This window comes from Marmota flaviventris, chromosome 13 (assembly GCF_047511675.1).
Source record: "Marmota flaviventris isolate mMarFla1 chromosome 13, mMarFla1.hap1, whole genome shotgun sequence".
Lineage (NCBI taxonomy): Eukaryota > Metazoa > Chordata > Mammalia > Rodentia > Sciuridae > Marmota > Marmota flaviventris.
In genome coordinates this window covers 67,608,237-67,626,642 of record NC_092510.1, presented here as the reverse complement: position 1 = coordinate 67,626,642, position 18,406 = coordinate 67,608,237, and the positions used below count along the sequence as shown (strand labels likewise).

The following is an 18,406-nucleotide window of genomic DNA, read 5'->3' as shown; positions in this document are numbered from 1 at the left end:
TTTCTCTCTCCTTATTTTTTCTCTCCCCCCGCCCCCTCCTCTCTTTCTTGTCCTATTCTTAATCCTACCTCTTTATCTCTGGTCTCCCTTATCAGAGCTTCCCCTTTAACCTTTCATGTCAGTACCCCATGATACCCTTTCCTAACACCCTCAGACTCTCCTATCTCACCCCCCCCCCCTTAAATAATTAAATCTCAGCTCTAGTGTCCCCGATGCTCAGAGCAGGCGGGGCTGCGGAGGCGGTCGCCAGCGGAAGCCGCCGCTCCAGCAGACACGGAGCCTGGCGCCCACGTTACTGTCTCCCAGGCCCATCTGTGCTCGAGGGAGCGGGGGTGGGTAGGGGGTAATCTGGGGGTGAAGAGGGGGAGGGGATCCTTTTGGGGGTGTCAATGACAAGGAAGGGCCTGGGAAGAAGCTCTTACCACTTTCCTGAGTTTTCCAGAGAGAGTTTAGATACCCATGAAATCATGCAAACTGGTTAGAGCTGGAAAAGCAGGCTTGGAGTACCTAGGCCCCAGAATAGAGAATGAGAAGGGTCTAGGGATCCTGGGGTCAGGTCTCTAGTGTTCTTCATCTGGGCCTTCTTTTATGGGGCTCCCCAGTGTAAAGGGTGTGAGTTTAAAGTAAGAAAGGAAATTAGGGTGAGAAGAGTATGGAGAGGAAGTGGGGTTAAGGGATGAGGAGGGGGTGGTGAGATGGGATGATCAGTATGAGATGAGGGAGACATTGTTGAGGTAAGGAGGATGGGGGTGGGGAAGGGAGATATGGTGGGAGGCTAGGAGGGGAAAGGAATGAGGATGGAGAGGGAGGTGGGTTGGAGGATGAGGGGAAGGGATAGAGGGAGGGGATGTCATGAGCCACATAATAATGGGACAGGGACATGGGGTAAGATGGAATGAGGAAGGGGAAGGACAGTGGGCAGTGAAGAGAAAGGAAGTGTGACATGGGTATGGGAAGGTTGGCATGAGGGAACCCAGGACTGATGCTGGCTCTTCAGATCTGAGGGCTTTCACTCCCCTTCCTCCTGACTCCTGGGGGCCCAGGCTGTGGGTGGCTGTGCTTCTTCCTATTCCAGTTTTGTCTCTTTTGCCTCCCCCAGCCTTGCCTATGCCAACACGGAGGCAGAGTTTAGTCAGCAGCTCTTACCTGGCCCCAGCTAATGTTAAAATGTAGGCTTGGACCTTAAGGGCTGCAGGGTTGTGCCCTTATGTGTTGATGGCTTGAACTTTATTATCTGCCTGGATTGCTATTGCTGCCCTCTGTCCCATTGTACTGGGCATCAGGGATGTATATTAGGGTGCATAGTGGCATAGTCTGTAAGAATGTGGGCCCTAGAGTCAGACAATGACTGTGTGAGGCCACTTCCACATCTGTGCCTCACTTTGTCCTTTCTAAATGGAGACTGGCAACAGCAGTACTTCACAGTGTTGTTGTAAGGGTTAATTAAGGTAATACACGTAATGTACTCGGTTCTGAACTTAACATGTAGTTAGTGCTTAACCAAGTCAACTATTATTCTGTGTTCACAGATATCTGAGTGTGTGAGTGTATCTATAATGTGTGAATCTGGGAGTTATTTATACTATTGTATTGGTAATTCAATTTGTGAGTGAGAGTATATCTGTATGATTATTTTTGTATGGTAGTATATTCTTTGCTATGGGTATATGATTTTGTGTCAGGGTACATATGTGATTAAGTGGCTGTGGAGGCATGTGTCTCTATGACAAAGAGTGGATGAAGCATGTGGTTACCGAGACGCTGACACCATGTCTACCAGTATATGCATGTATCTGTGATCCAAACACCCCCGCTCACTCTTCCTCCCTATAGAGACGTCATAATCCTAGGTGTCCCTCATTTCCTCACCTTGAGGGAACCGGAACATGTGGGCAGGGGTGGGGGTGGGTGCCAGTGAGGAGGTGTTTAGAGAGGAGCCTATGTTCCCTCCCAGACTGTATATGGGAGGCGGAACTCCCTATTTTGCATACATTTCAAAGCCTCCAGAGGAAGTGCTCCCTCCCTTTGGTCTGTTCTCAGTTCCCTGTCTTGTCACCATGGCAGCAGTTGCCAGGGGCTGCCATGGTTGCTAAGATCTGGATGTGGGAGGCTGCCAAGTACTGTTGCCAGTAGAAACAGAGAATCCTGGGGGGGTGGGGGGAGGAAGACTATCCCCACAGTTGCCAGCTCTGTTCAGTGACAGGACTGGCCTTTGGTCCTGCTCTTTCCCCAAATTGTACCTATGATTTTTATGTGATAGTAAACTGGCTGCGGGGAGTGGGGGTGGGTTATAGGAAGCTGGAATTGGAATTCCACTATTTGAAAAGAAAGGGCCTGTTACCATCTTTAAAATTAGCAAGTCCTTAGAAATTAGTGACTGCCTCATTCTGTCCCCCTGTCCCTCATTCCTCTCCCCTGGAAAGTGTTCTTGCTTGAATTCTCTGTTGACTGGGTGCTTATCATCTGATGTTTCCTCCTGGGCATAAGAATGCTGCACTGACTCATTACCTTGGATGCAGACTGACTCCTTGTAGTGAGACTCTTAGTACCTCTCCCAATTCATACTTCATATTGACACCTGAGCCAAAGTTTTGGTCCCATACTGGTTACAGCCTGAGACATTAACTCTGATGATAGTCCAGGATGAGACAGTACCCCAAATCCAGTGTAAGTCTAAACCCTTTTCTTAGACATGCTGTGTGGGAAGCCATCCTGACACGTGACTGGGCGACTCCCGTTAAGGGTCTGAGGCTTCTGGCTGTGTCGGAATTTTCCCGGCCCTTTCCTGATGAGAGAACCCATCCGTGTGGGGGTGTGACTGACCACTGACCCCGGGGGCCCAATCACTGACCCTGACCTTGGAGTGCAGTCCCCCCTCAACCTTCATTGGATGGAATTATCCCCTGAATTTCTTGTTCCCCAATAAAAGGCTACTCCCTGGCGTGTTCACTCTCTCTCTCCTGCTAGCCCTGAGTAATCCTTGCTGCCCTGCTGGGCGGTTAGAGGTTGGAGCCAGAGAGGGGAGCCGTCTCTGACCTGGCAATAGAAATAAGGTAACTGAGTCTGTGTGTTTTATTTCGATCTCTTCTAACTAACTTTATGCCAAGAACCTCATTAATGAAACCATTGCGCAGGCCGCATGGTAGAATGCTGAAATCTAATTTTGATTCCAGGTAACTTGAACTCATTCTTAGGGTCATTCTGATCCTGCACACTGTCTGAGCACTGACCAGGGATCTGACTTCCTGGTACTTTCAGGTTCTGAAACTATACTGATCAGTACCATAGCATTTAAAGGGGCTATTTTTGGCTTTGAGATGAGATGGCAGTGCTAGGAATGACCAGCAGAGGGCGTGCAGCATCAGGTTCTAGAGGCAAGCTTCCAAGACTCCACCTGTGAACTAAAGAACAACAAAAATAAATAAAAATTTTAAAAAAGAAGTTTTCAAGTTTTTGATGTCATGTGACAATGTATGTGGGTTCTTAAAGTTATGGATATACTTCTTCCATCTCAGTTGGCTCAATCTGGGCACGTGCCAAAAGTTATCTTAATGGTTCACGGGCATGTCAGGTCTCAGAAAGACTTAATACCTGGTAAGCTATCTCCCTCCTAAGTAAGCATCTTCTGTCATGTGATTACACAGCTTCACTGCCTCTTCACAGACTCTTTAGGTGCTAAGAGTCTGACTATAAGGAGTCAGTCTGCATCCAAGGTAATGAGTCAATGCAACATTCCTGGTATCCAATTATCTTTTGTCCCACTGAGGATGAATCTGCCTTTCCATAGTGTCCACCTTTTGTCTTAGTTCTTGGGACTATATCATCAACTTTATTGGCCTATCTGCCAGACATCTATCTGTCAGACATTTGCATGCCTCATGTCTGCCCCTTTCCAGGGCTTGTGTCTTCATGGGTTCCTCTTCTACCTTGTTCAGCTCTAACCACTAGGTCCATGTTCCTCTTCATACATTTTAGTTTGTAGTACCTGGCTCTGATCAGCTTTTTAAATTTTTTTTGTAGTTGTATATGGACAGCATACCTTTATTTTATTTGTTTATTTTTATGTGATGCTGAGGATTGAACCCAGTGCCTCACATATGCTAGGCAAGTGTTCTGCCATGGAGCTACAGCCCTAACCCCTCTGATTAGCTTTTTTCCGGAGTATTGATATAGTGTATAAATGAGGCAGCCTGCCTCCCTTCTCTGACTCTGAACTTCTTTCTATGTAGCTTTAGATTACATTGATTCATTTTTTGGTAGCCACCTCATATGGTTGCCACCTCATTTGGTTCACTCGTATCAAGACCACAAGCTCTATTTTCCCCTGAGCTGCTAAATTACTTCCTGCCCATTTGTACCTGTTTTGATTTTGAAAAACTAAAGATACTTGAAATAAATATAACACATTTGACAATAAATTTTGTATTTTAGGCTAATCTTTGAGCTTTGAAGTCTCTGCATTTGATGTTTACTTAAAGGTGGGACAAAGAAGGATTGAAGGTCCTCAGCTGGCTTGGCTGTGACTTCAGCACTTTGGACAGAGGCCACTGGCAGTACCCCCCAGCTATGCCTGGGACTGTGGGAGGGTGGAAGATGACATACTTAGTTTCAGACGAAGCATAAATCATTGCTGCTCACTCAATGCCTTAGAATGTTTAAAGCTCTCTCCTTTTACCAATTTCACTCTGTCCTCAACTCAACTACCAACCAATTTAGGAGGCAGACAGGACAGGGATTATTTTCTGGATTTTTACAGCAAGGCCAAACTCCAAGCACCCTTGGAAAGCATGATGGGGTGTAGAGGGCACACTAGTTACTCCATGTTTATTAAATTTAGCAGCCACTGTTTCCCTTTGGGGGATGAATTTACTTAGGGATGGAAGAGTGCACCTGAGCCAGAGCAAGTGGCAGGACAAGGTGGGTAGAGGTTTGTGTGGAGCAAGTGGCAGTTGATAGGAGGAACAGTCTTGGAGGGTCTAAATCTCTAGCCAGGATTGCTGGACTGAGGATGGAGAAACCTTTTTCTGGCCCACAGATACTCAATCTTTATGCCTCCATTTCTGTCCTGATATTCAGCTTCATTGAGTCTGGAGACAAGAAGAGGTTTGTGTGATGGTATTAACTTACCTTTGAGTCTGATGGACAATTTTCTCCATGGGAAAACTGCAGGAAGAGAGATATGGGAGCCCAATGAGTGAGTGGGATGAGTTGTGCAGGTGGAGAGAAATCTGTAATGTAACTACAGCCTGGTTACCTGTTTAGGTCTATTCCCAGACACAGAAGGGGTCTGTCCTAGCCCCTTCTACAGTCATTCCTTTTAGGTGTACTTTGATAGGCAGTACAATAAAGTGGCTAAGAACGTGGGCACTGAGGACTGACTACTTGGTTCCTCCACTTCCTACTGTGTGATTAAGCAAACTTGGGAAGTGCAAACTGTTCATATTTCTCATCTGTAACACAAACCTCACAGGGTCTGTTGTTGTTTTGTGGTTCTGGGGATGGAACCCAGGGATTTGAGCTTGCTAGGAAAGTATTGTACCACCTTACTCCCCACACAGGGTAGTTTTGAAGATGAATGTGAAGCACTTAGGACTCCCCACTGCATAATACATATTTAAAAATGTTAGCAATTACTTGTTCCTGGGACTTCTGTGGCTTTGGAGGTAGTGTCAGCATCTTATCCACAGTGTAGAGAAGCTGAGGTACTGGCTTTTCTAACCAGGTAAAGGGATGAATGGGGATTTCATAGTCCTCCAAATGCCTCTATAAACCTTAGTTTTCCCAATTCTATCATATTACACTAAAACAGTTTGTAAAAGTGGGAAGGAATCTATCAGGCTAGGGAGGTCCCAGAAATTCAGGAGAAAACAGCCAACTAGCTTCCATATTTTGTAGTTTAGCAGGAACTGGAAGAAGTGTCTAAAATGAACCTTTGGTGAGGAGGGGGACAATATATAGCCGACAGGCTGGAAGCCTTTATTACTTCTTACTAAGGCTCTCCCCTTCAGTACTCCTGCTGCATTTCCCTTCTGTGTTTGTATGTGTGGTGCTCCTACACACACCCTCATTATTCGATTCTTGGGAAAGCCAGGGCCAGGAAATCTCTAGAAAGAGAGCCACAGTTATCTTATCCCCAGGAATTGGTCAATGATGGGAAACCACAGAGAAATAGCCTGCCCATTTCGAGGTTCCCCAAACAACAGGAATCAGGAAACTGGAATAGCATCACATTTTCTTTATTATAGTTTCCACTGTGCCCAGCTTCTAGGTGCTCCTTCTTGGAGTGCTGTGAAGGCTGAGCCATGGAAGGAACATGCAGCTATAGATGGGAAGACAGGGCTTGGGATGGTCCCCCTTAGCTTACTGTCAAGTTACCTTCTGCAGAAAAGTAAATGGGAAAGGCATGAGGGACCAGAGGGCACTGGATCCTTCACTGTTACTCAGGGGCTCTCAGAGATCCCTCTCACAGCCTATGTTTGGGAGACAGATCAAGGACATCCCTAACAGTTGGAGCTAAGCTTGAAGGCCTTTGTTCACCATGGATATGGGAAGGCCCACCAAGTGCTATGCAAACTGAAATGTGGTTGGGCTTCTTAATCATTGGTCCAAATGAGACCTGGCCCCCTCTCCATGCTGTGGATCATTGGGGAGTATAGCCCAGAGGGTAACAGTTTTTCCTTAGTGCTGATTGGGACTAGTGGAAATTCTATAAACTGATTATTTTCTTTTCAAGATTGGCAAAAATAGTGGCAGCAGGAAAACAACATCAGGGAAAATGCCCAGCTCCACTCCACCCTAGGGTTGAACTGTTGGGGAACACAATGCACTGATAGGGCCCACTCAGGAAATCTCCATTGTCTGGGCTGCAGCCTGGGGCTGAGAGAGATATCCTGGGCAAATTCAAGCTAACTGGCAGGAGAAAGTAGCAATTTTATTCCACTGTAAATAGGAGAATACAAAGGGACTTCGGTTACAAATACTGCCAGGATGACCTGAAATTCTGGCAGAGATTGTCCTGCCTTTTAGTGGCAAATTCAGAAGAACAATCATGTGATGCATAATGACATTTCAACCAACAATGGACTGCATATGGTCCCGTAAGACTATATTGCCTAGTAATGCCATAGACATTTTGGTTTGTGTAAATATATGCTATGATATTTGCATTGTGAACAGATGGCCTAATGGCACAGTTCTCAGAATGGATTCCCACTGTTAAGTAACACATGACTGTGTACATCTGCCTTTACTCTGCTGCTTTGAAGGAGACATACCTGCAGGAATATTATGGCCTGCTGTCAGTTTTCAGACTTGCCTAGAGGTTACTCTTGGCTATGGGGTGGTCATGGCCTGACCTGGGCCCTGCTAGACAGATTCTTCTGAGCCTCTCTTTTGGTGTTAGGGCTTCCTGGCACCACTCTTTCCAAAGGTGTGATGCCTGCAATAGTTGAAGTTGTGCTTTGGGCTAAGAGGCCTGGGTACAACCCTGGAGCTTACTTCCCAGTGAGGTACCCTCTTCCCAGGAAGTTTGATTCTGTGCTTTCCATATTGATGAGAGGAATTGGGGAGCCCTAAGATTCAGCCATTTAAGCAAACCTGGGGTGACATCCCATAGGGAGCACCAGGGCCAGAAAGGTGGGTGTCTGCCCTGCTAGCCCATTGCTTGGGCTGAGGGTAGAAACAGGCAATGTATTCGTGGCTTCTGCTGCAGTTGTCCTCAAAGAAAGAGCACTTGAGAGTTGGATCAATATCTAGGAGTGAGGAAACTGCTCCATCCCTGGGATACCATAGGGGCCACTGCTCAAATGTTCCACTGGGGAAGGCAAAACAGCAGACCTGGCCAGTCACTTCCTCAGTGACCCTCAGTATCATCCAGATGCCCTTTTATTTGAATAAAAGTGTAGAGGACAGCTGTGTGAAAAACAGGCTTAGGTTAAGTGGTCTTCAGGGGAGCATATGTGTAACTCATGCCTCCCATGGCTGGTGTCTGGGTGGGTGGTACTTGGGGAAAGTACTGGTCTCAATTTTCAGCAGCCAAGAAGAAAAGGCTGAAACATTCTCTCATTCCCTTATTAGAGCCAGACACTATTTTTTATACTTGGCAGAATTTCAGACAATCACAGTGATGGAAATCTTGAAGAGGGAATGGGCCTTACAGAGGGTCTCTAGGGATTAGGACACTCCAAAGGGAAATTCTGGACAGGGGGATTGGGATGGAGTTTCTGCAACTCTGGACTGAAGAACAATGGACCCTTCCTCTGGTACAAAGCTAGATGTTTACACAGAAGAGACCAGCCTCCCTTGTGTGATTTTTCTGCTTCTCAGAACTGTTGTGGATTTGAAACTCTATTCTTTGCTGGGGGCAGTGTTCCCTAGGCCCTCTGTAGCAGGCTCTTCACCAAGAAGCTTCCTGACTTCAGACAGGGAGAGGGGTGATTTTAAATCAGCTTTTTCCCATTTTACAAGAACTCTGGGGCATGCTATGCAGGCCCTGAGACAGAGCAGCCTGGTCCGGCCCACAGTCTCTCACCACTCACTCATGGAGAGGTAGAAGCAGCAGCTCCAGAGCAATGAGCATCACCTTCATCTCTGAAGGATCAAGAAGCAAGAAGTTGGACTTTTAGTCTCTCTATCAGATAAGGAGTCAGGAGAAAAAAAAAATGTCCAGCTCTCAAAGCCCAGAGCTTGTCTCTACTCAAAATGTCTTGTCTGTGAGACCCAGCAGTCCAGGGCCACTGGTATAGAGGATGACTTGCCAGGAAAGTAAGAGCCCTTGTGTTTAACGTGCTTTAATCTTCTCAGTGAAAATTACCAAGTCTGGCAGCTTTGGATACAGTTCTTGGGTCCAGGAGTCATGTGTTTGCTTTCCTTTTTAAAAAATAAGACTGAATAATGGCCCCTCTGACTGGATCAGTCCAGGGAGTATGGTTGATGAGTATTTACAGGGCTGTGAGTTTCAAAATGTTCAGGGCCATATATATACATTATTCTCCTGTTCATTTCAGTCCTAAAGAATCCATCCCCAGCAGTTTTTCACCCTGCGTCTAGCTCAAGCCATTCCTACAGAAGGAAACTACACAGGGCTCTTACCAAGCCCCTGGTGGCAGCTTCCTGCTTTCCTCTGAGTATCTCCACACCAAGTGGTATTCCTTCTTCTGTAAGCACCCAATTTAGTACAAGTGCCATGGAGCTTTTGCATGATTAAACTCAATTCCCTCTAGAATAACTCTTGGTAGTCAGATCTGGCTAAGTAATTCAGTTGACAACAGAAATCTAGAACCTAGACCCCAGGCCAAGGCTGACCCACACCACACACTGACTTGAGAACTTGGGAAGAAGGGCTGAGGCTTGCAGGCCAAACTTGGTGCCCTTTTGGTAGGTTCTGCTTATCTCTCAGAGTCCTCCCATGCCCAGGCCCCAGTATGGAGAGAATGACTGTAGAGAGCAGTGGGCAGAAGCAGCAACTGAAGCCACATCTCAGTGATGGGGAAAAGGAGAAACTTCTTCCTTCTGTGAAGTTCTACTGGGACGTCCTCTGCTCGAGAGAGCTGAGACGCAAATCTTCACAGGCCCTAGTTTTCCCCTAACGTCATTGTCAGGATGGCTGAAAGAAGACCCTGCTCAGGACTACTGTAGCATTGCTCTCTCTTCGGCTGGGAAAGAGGCTGGCTCTGTTCTCCACACAAAGGCACACTTTTCTAGGGCTATGGTTGAGCTGGAACAATGGAAAAGAATGAGCCCTCTCCTTTCCTCTTCCCTGCAGACCTTGTCTTCATTGATCTCTGTGGTAGCTGACTTGGGTGTGGCATTTAACACAGAGGGTTGTGATTCCTGCCAGCATATTTGTTCCATTCAGGTTCCTTGGGTTTTAGGCCATGTGCTAACAATCTGAAAAATGGGGGCCAGGAAGGCTCACATTGGGTTTTTACCATTCTGATAAAGACTTTTTTTGGATTTGGATGACCTGGCTGTGAGATTCCTAGAATTCTGGTCTCCAGGAGAGGCTGTCTCCCTCTTTTACAGCCAGGATCTCACAAGCAGTTACCTTATCTGTCTCAAAGAATTAGAATCTAAATAAATAATGGGTTAAACTGAAGTGGTAGTTTTGAACAATTTTTTCCATCTTCACCATACTCAGGGACATAACAGATACCTACTAGTAACATCGGCTCACCACAGAAGGGGTTTTCAATGTGGGCAGAGAGGGCCTCTCAGTATCCTCAGGAGGGAATGTGAATCTGATATGCTCCTTTGTTAATAATAACTTGGCCATAGTTTTGCCTATTGGAAATCAGAACTGGACAATAGAAGAGATGAGTAGACACCTTTCATCCACACCAGGGGTTTCACAAAAGGACTCTGATCCTTTTTCAAATAAAAAGAACCAGCTTGACTGATATCCATGTGTGTGACTATATGTGCATGTGCACACTTGTATGCATATGGTGGCAAGTCCAGTCTATGATGTGAGAACAGGGGATGATCCAGGAGTGGATGCTGCCACAATTCTCAAGGATTTTCCCTGTGGCAATGTACTAACTGCCTCTGTTGTGAGGGGAATGGTGATTTCAGTGCCATAAAGCTTAATGACAAATTAAGATGCTGGCAGTGCCCAATCCCCATGAGTCTCAGAGCCAGAATTTGGTGGAAGGAAGAGGAAAAGGGAAGAAGGGAGAAGATGCCAGTGCTCCTGAACCGAAACTTCTCTGTGCCATGCTATCCTGGGGGTTTCAGGTGAATGGCTGCACTATTAGGGCGAGCAGCCAAGATGTAGACAGCATTCTCTCGCAGGAAGGTGGGCCAGTCCACAGATCTGCAGTAGACATAAATAAAGAATAGGCTCATGAGGCTTGATGCAGAACCCAAAGGCTCACAAGACCTGATCCCAATGGGAGCATGGCTTAAGCTAGACAAAATTCAGGAAAGCCAAGTCTCATGCCTCTCATGTCTGACTGCTCTACCAAATCAGCAGATGGGCTGGCTGGGTCTAGAGAACTGGGGTCAAATGTGTACTCCTGGGGTCTGATGCCTGTGGAGAAGGCATTTGCTATTCTTCAGTAACTGTGGGTGATGCTCTCTCTTACTTATATATGTGTATTAGAGAGGGGAGGGTAGAGAAAGCTAGGTAAGGAGGTTCTACTCACCTGGACTCGTGCTCTGCAGGTAGTAGGGGCTTATCCTGACTTTTGCCACTGCTGCTGGCGGGGCTGCTGTCTGCTAGGGGACCCACGTGGCTGATACTGCTAGGCATAAGCACATGTGGTTAGGAGTAGAATAGTGAAAGGCCTGACTGCTCCCAAACTCTGGTGAACCCATGGCTCTGGATATGCCTCATCATGCTTTTCTGACATATGGCAACACAGTTCACCCTGTGAACTGGCCAACAGGAATAACAATCCTCTGCCTAATGCATAGGAGGATCCTTTCCCGGCTTTTGGTAGGACTAGCAGGAAGGTACCTTTCACACCAAGGGCCACTGGCATGGGAAAAAAGAGAAGGAAGACTAAATGGGGGCAGAGATGGAAAGGAGCAGACCTCACACCACAAGAAGGAGCCTCTATGAGGCGTTTGCAGAACCAAGAGTGCTGGGCCCAGCGGCACTCTGCCTCACTGATGGTGTTCCCGCTGCCCCGTGCCAGGAAGGTGGCTCGGGCTCGTTCCCGCTCCTTGACTGTCAGAAGCCTCAACAGTGAATTCTGGGGAAGAAGAGACACATTAAGATCTTGAAGATGAAAATATCTTATAAACTGTCAAGCCACAGAGAATCCTACTCCCATTACCTAACCTTTACAACCTCCCTTGGAAGTTTCTAGAGCCTTTCTGGTAGAACAAACATTTTTAGGGGAGCTCAGTGTAAACCAATCTTTCTGGGGCAGTTTCTCCAGCCTGGGCACTTATCATCTGTCACTGGATGGAACCTGAATACATTCCTGATATTGGTTCCTGCTCAGACAGTATCCAGTATTCCCCCAACCTGCCCAGAATGCTTTCCAGACCTCTGTCACCCAATATCCCATGGAAATTCATCCCAGCTGCCCCTCACCTGGGGACGCAATTGCTGCAGGAGTAGTAGGGATTCATGGGACAAGAAGTCAGGCCACTCTATGTGGCCTCGATGTTCAGGGTCCATGGCTGCAAACTGGCGGGCTGCCTGCTCCTCTTGCTCGTCACTCAGTGCCCTGTCACTGTCCCCCCGCTTCGCTGCTTGGTGGCGGTAGCGAAGAAAGTCCTCCAGCGTCAGGGAGCAATCTGTGGGAGGCAGCTCTTTTTTTTTTTTTTTCTGTATTTGGGATTGAATCCAGGGCCTCACACATACTAGGCAAATGCTCTACCACATCCTCAGCTTTTTTAAAATTTTGAGACAGGGTCTCACTAAGTTGTTCTGGCTAGCCTCAAACCTGCAATACTTTCTTCAGCTTCCTGAAGAGCTGGGATTACAGGTATGTACCACCATGCCTGGCCATAGGAGGCACCTCTTGCTGGTCATACCCACCCTTACTCAGCCTTGGGCATCTCCACTTATTTCTAGGATGTCCTTAGTGCCTCCCAGCCACAGGTCTTGTTAAGTCTTTGCTTCTCATAGCCAGGTTAGTTCAGGTTATGCTGGGGTGGGTGCCTCTGCTGGCCAACAACTGAGGAACAAGAACCCATTTACCTCCTATCTCCTGAATCCCAGAACACTCTATTCATGCATGGCTCATCCTAGAAAGGATGAAGAAGAAATTTGGCCCTTCTTCCTCCTGGTAGCACTGGCCAGCCTTACCAGGGATGACTTTACACTGCTGAAAGGTCTCTGTTAGGCTATACATTTCTTCCTCAGTAAGCAGCAAGTTGAGATTGTCCTGAAAAAAAAGAAAAGCTGAGTCAGTGGCCATATAGGCCAGTAAGAAAGAAATGCTAAGGATCAAGAGGAACAGAAATAGTATTTCAACTGGAAGGCAATCCAAGATTACCTAATTCCTGCTTCCCATTATAAATCAAAGAGATTGAGGTCCCAGGAAGGGGAAAGAACTTTCTCAGAGTTGGCTAACTCTGGGGCAGAATTTTCTTCAGAATCCGGATGTCCCCTTTACCTAAATATTAGCTTTCAAATTATTTACTGAGCTAACATCAGGGTTGCTTGAAACTACCTTAGAAAGGTGCTGCAGGGGATAAGGAGGCTAGTGAGTGGGCACAGTTATAAATCCTTGTGCTCCTCAAAGAGAGCAGCTCCAACTTTATACATTTTATTTATCTAACTTCTGTGTTAAGTTGTGCCCAAAGAATATTTTAGCAAAAAAATGAATTCTAGCTCTGATCCTAGTGGATTATATTGCTTTAAATGAATCTGGAATGGTTTTAAAAGAGATGCCATTATGACAAAAGATTCCTAAAACTAAATGAATTTTTTTGTGGTGACACATAAGTTTTAATTCCAAACAAGCATTGATATTTTGTTTGTTATTATTATTATTTGGTACCAGGGATTAAACTCAGGGGTACTCAACCACTGAACCACATCCTCAGCTCTTTTTGTATTTTATGCAGAGACAGGGTCTCACTGAGTTGCTTAGTGCCTTGCTTTTGCTGAGGCTGGCTTTGAACTCATGATCTTCCTGCCTCCACCTCCTGAGCCTCTGGGATTACAGGTGTGCACCACTGTACCTAACTTTTTTTCTTTTTTTTTGGAGGGGGGATACTGGGGATTGAACTCAGGGGCACTCGACCACTGAGCCATATCCCCAGCTCTATTTTCGCTTTTGCTAAGGCTGGCTCTGAACTCACGATCCTCCTGTCTCAGCCTCTCTAGCCACTGGAATTACAGGCATGTGCCACTGTGCCCAGCTCTTGTTTGTTATTATTACTATCCAGTCCTAAAAATTATCTAAGATTTTAACAGAAGATCAATTCCCCCCTAAAATGCCAGCAAAGAACAGAAGCAGTTATTTCATTAATATTCATTTGTGGATTTCATAAAGAAACCAGTTTTTCAATAAACACTTATTGAGCACCTCATATATGCTAGGCACCACCACAGTATGTATGCAACACTGTGAGATAGTCAGAGAGTATATGTGTGAGGGGGTGGGGTGCAAGGAAAAGAAGTAGTTTGACTATAAAGCATCTGAAACTCCCTTGATTGAGCCTCTCAAGTTAGGTCTTTGTTCTAAAAGGAAAAGGAAAGAGGGGAGGCACCAAAGGAGAGTGCCATGTTCAAATCTCTGATTGCTGTGGGAAAATGAATTAGATGGGCAAAGTCTGGAGGCATGCAAAGCAGTTAGGTGGCTATTGCAATAATATAGGTAAGAAATGATTGAGTGGTTAAACTCATACATGAGAAAAGAGAAGGGGGAGGCATGTGAGAGATATTAGAGGTAGAGTCAACAGAGCTTGGTGACTTACTAGATATGAACTATGATGGAAAAAATGAGTGAGGACTAAATTGGGGGATGAGATAAGGAATGGAGGAAGGGCAGGTTTGGGTAGAAAGATGAGTTCATTTGAGGGCATGTTGAGCATGAAGTACTTGTGAGACATCAAGATGGATAAGTTCAAGCAACAGGAAATTTAAGTCTGGACACACAGATATGGGAGTTGTTAGTGTTTCAATAGGATGAAGTAACCCAAAGAGAAAGAAAGAGTATAGTGAGAAAAGGAGAGTGTTAGCAATAGGACTGTGAGACACACTAGCATTTAAGACTGAGACAAAAAAACTAAAGATATTGAGAAAGAATTGTCTGAGAAAAAGGCTGCAGGAGAATCAGTAGAGAAGATGGTACTGGAAACGAGGCAAAGAGAGCCATACAATGTAGGAGGTCATCTTAACAATGGTAATACAATTGTGGGGGGATTTTATTGAGTTTCTATCTTTTCTAGTTTCCATAGCTAATAATAATTTCCACAAACCATACTCAAACCCTAAGAAAGTGAGGGAAATAAGCACTAAATACTTCAAAAAGATCAAATGAGATGCCTGAGAAAAAGTTATGAGACTTGACAATGAAGAGATCACTGGTAATCTTAGGAAGAGCCAATTCAGCAGGATGATGGATGAAGAAGTCAAGATTGAGGGTGACTCAGGAGCCACAAGGAGATGATGAAGTTCTTTTAAGAAGCCTGGCTGAGAGATAAGCAAAGAAGGGATGAACTTGGAAGAGGCCTTTGTAGAAAGCCTGGTGGAGAGTGGTGATAATGTTGGTAGGACTGTGACAGAAAATTAGGAAGGGAGCAGGGCATTCCTGGTAGTAGGCAGGAGACACCTTCAACTCAGTCCCATGCCAGCAGCACACTGCAAAGCAGAGTTTCTGGGCAAAAAGAATGGGATCTCAAGGGGTGGAAAATGGTACTAGGGAAGGTTATTCGTAGAGCTGGGTCTGCTGTGGCATACTCTAGTGGGGAAGGTGTTTAAGTAGCTGGACATAACTGTTCTATAATCCATTTTATAGACAAGCCATAGAGAAAGAGAGAGTGGCAGATCTCTGTTTTCTTCTAGGCAGCAGGAAGAAGAGGGTAATCATCCAGTGCTTCTTACTCTGAAATAAGAGAATAATGAAGATATATGCAATGCAACGTATAAGAGTTGAACTCCATTCAGGTGTGGTGAGAAAAGGACATGAATATGGCTTTTAATGGAAACCTCAGATTCTGTCCATTGAAAGTTGGAAGACATTTGTTATAATTTGCAAAGTTCTGAATCAATAGAGCTTTGTTATTTAATTCACATAACCACCACTTCAGAGATGAAGAACAAATGCTTCTAAGAGCCAGGTAGTTGGTCAAGTAAGGATCATAGGACTAAGGATGTGATGGAATCTATTCCTTTTGGAAGCAAGTTGCTTAGGATCTCAGGTTGATGTTCAGGTGAGTACAATAAATGACAACTACAAACTATTAGAGGAAGCATTGCTTTAGGCAATATTACTTTTGAGTAATTAGTCTCGTTCTATCAGTCCACCCCCAGCTCCATGGTTCTCAAAAAGGGGTGATTTTGCTTCCTCCAGGACACATTTTTGGTTGTCACAATGAGGGGCATGTGCTACTGGCATCTAGTGAAATAGAAGCCAGAGATGCTGTTAAACATCCTATAGTGCATCCAGCTCCCACAACAAAGAACACCCTAACCTCAAATGTTGAATACTGAAAACCCATCCTAGCTCTAGGACTCCTGCTTGTATGTACTATTAGAAAACCCTTCAGGTCACTGCCTAGAAACACGCATTATAAGATTGGGTTTTCAAAGAAAGTGCCAAGTCCTCTTCTATACAACAGCTCACTGTCCTTGCAGTCCAGGCTCACACAGTAGTGGCAGCTCCAGCCTGTTTCTGTGTGGGCCATCTCAGTCACTTCTGCTGCACTGTCTCCTTGGATGTAGCCCATACGGCGCAGGCAGCCATCATGGAAAACCCTGGTGCAGACCCGGCACGGGAAGAGGCTCTCAGCTGTCCAGACCTCACAGATATCACACATCTCATCGTTGACAATCTGGGAAAAGATGGCAGGAATGAATAGGGATGTGAAAGTTCAGGCAGCAAGATCCTATGGCCATTAAGCACAGAGCTACCTGCATGGGGGCTGAGTCTCTGAAGCAGCCTAGAGGATCAATTCCAACTGAAGCCCCTGTAAGGTGACAGAGCTGTCTTCCTGATAGACAAGAACCAGGAGACTCTTCTAGATGCTCAGACCTTTGTGACTATGTTTTCGAACAGGAATGCTATTAGCCTCTTTGGAGAGAACAATCCATTATGAGTGATTGTCCAAGGCACTGCAGGACATTTAGTATCCTGATTTTGGCATCAAACACTAGTAGGAACTCACAGTCATTGTGATATACCCTAACTCCCTCCTCCCAAATTTCTAAATGCTTCCTATAGGGATTAGTACTAAACTAATAATTTTATTCTTATGGAAAAAATTTAAAAAGATTGTTCTGAACTCAGCTCCATCTTTCTGTTTTTGAGTCTTATCTCAACCACACTCATAACTCATATCTCTTTGTCCTGCTCCTTGGTCATCAGAAAGACTAAGACTGAATAACCCTGCTCTAACTAAACACTCACAGGCTCTCTGGGCTCCAAGCAGATATCTGGAGGCTTGTCATCATCCAGCTTCCGAGTGGGGCGGATGAAGGCAGGGGGTGTGAATCGACTGGTCCTGTCAAACTCCTCAGGCTCCACTCCACGTCCATCTCGTAGCCGTTCCCAGGCTGCACGGTTGACACTGCTCTCTTCCTGGACCACTGGGGTGCCTGCCTCTGCTTCTTTATCTTCCAGCACCTCCTGTACAGAGCCCTCTACAGTGCCACGACGAGACCCTGGTAGCTCACCCGTGCGTCGGAGGGAAGGCCTGTCCCGCAGCCCATCCTTGAAGGCAGACACAGCCAGGCTCACTTTCTGTACCTGTTCTACTGTCTGTCGCTTGGACATCAACACCCCCATGGTTCTGTGGACAAAAAGCAGAGGGAACAGACTCAGTCAATGGCTGAACATGTTAGGCCAATCTGTTTCAACTATTATTGAAGCACTGACTGTTATTAAATGGTGTTCCCCTCTTATAGACTCAGCAGCATTGAAGAATGGAGAGAGTATGTGTTAAGGAGTCAGAGAGGAGCCAGGTATGGTGGCACATGCCTGGAATCTCAGCCACTCAAGAGGTTTAGACAGGAGGATTGAAAGTTCGAGGCTAGCCTCAAAAAATTAGGAAGGCCCTAAACAACTTAGAGACCCTGTCTCAAATAAAATATAAAAAGGGCTGGGGGCTGGAGTTGCAGCTCAGTGGTAGAGTGCTTGCCTAGCACGTATGAGGCACTGGGTTCAATTCTCGGCACCACATATAAATAAGTGAATAAAATAAAGTCTATCAACAACTAAACAATAGTTTTTAAAAAAGGGCTGGGTATGTGACTCAGTGACTGAATACCCCTGGGTTCAATCCCTGGTACCAAGAAAAAAAAGGATTAAAAAAAAGGGAGTCAGAGGATGTTTTACTTCTTACTGGCCCTTTTTCGTGGCTGTCATAAGGATAATGTAATAAAATGGGTTAACAGTGCTTAGTAAAGTGGAAAGCACTCTAATATATGAAATAATATCTCCATCTTCCTTCATATGCTAAAGCAAATTTGTCCAGGAGTCCCAGTCCTCTATACTTTGACATGATTGGAGACTTCAGAACTCAGGTTTCTCCCCTATTCCACAAGAAGACTCAAGGCTCAAAGCATACTTGCATAACATATTTCAGGCATTCAGACTGAATAAAACTGCCTCCAATAAGTGTGGTACACAATCCATCCAGGGATAGTCCTCATCAAATGCCCACTATGTATTAATCAGTGAATGAACTCCTATTGTTAGAAGACTCCTGAATCAGGTAGTCAGGAAACTCTGCCATCCCTATGCATGTGGTAAAGATAAAAAATGCTCCTCTGCCCTTC

The 18,406-nt window shown here is 45.6% G+C and overlaps 1 protein-coding gene across 4 annotated transcripts; it reads right to left on the bottom strand.

Moving 5' to 3' along the window:
• Nucleotides 1-10,716: 10,716 nt before the first annotated feature.
• Phf24 (PHD finger protein 24) lies at nt 10,717-17,414 on the bottom strand. 4 transcript variants are annotated; one of them, XM_071600451.1, is made up of 8 exons: nt 17,367-17,414; nt 17,037-17,255; nt 16,276-16,461; nt 12,764-12,842; nt 12,044-12,249; nt 11,536-11,696; nt 11,145-11,240; nt 10,717-10,813 (listed from the first exon to the last, which is right to left on the bottom strand). In XM_071600451.1, the coding sequence occupies exons 1-8, from the start codon at nt 17,412-17,414 to the stop codon at nt 10,717-10,719; spliced, it is 1,092 nt and encodes a 363-aa protein (XP_071456552.1). The 4 variants fall into 4 exon arrangements, with proteins under 4 accessions (XP_071456552.1, XP_027786617.1, XP_027786616.1 ...); XM_027930816.1 differs by having other exon boundaries at nt 11,145-11,243; nt 17,037-17,414; XM_027930815.2 differs by having other exon boundaries at nt 17,037-17,414.
• Between the last annotated feature and the right edge of the window lie 992 nt (nt 17,415-18,406).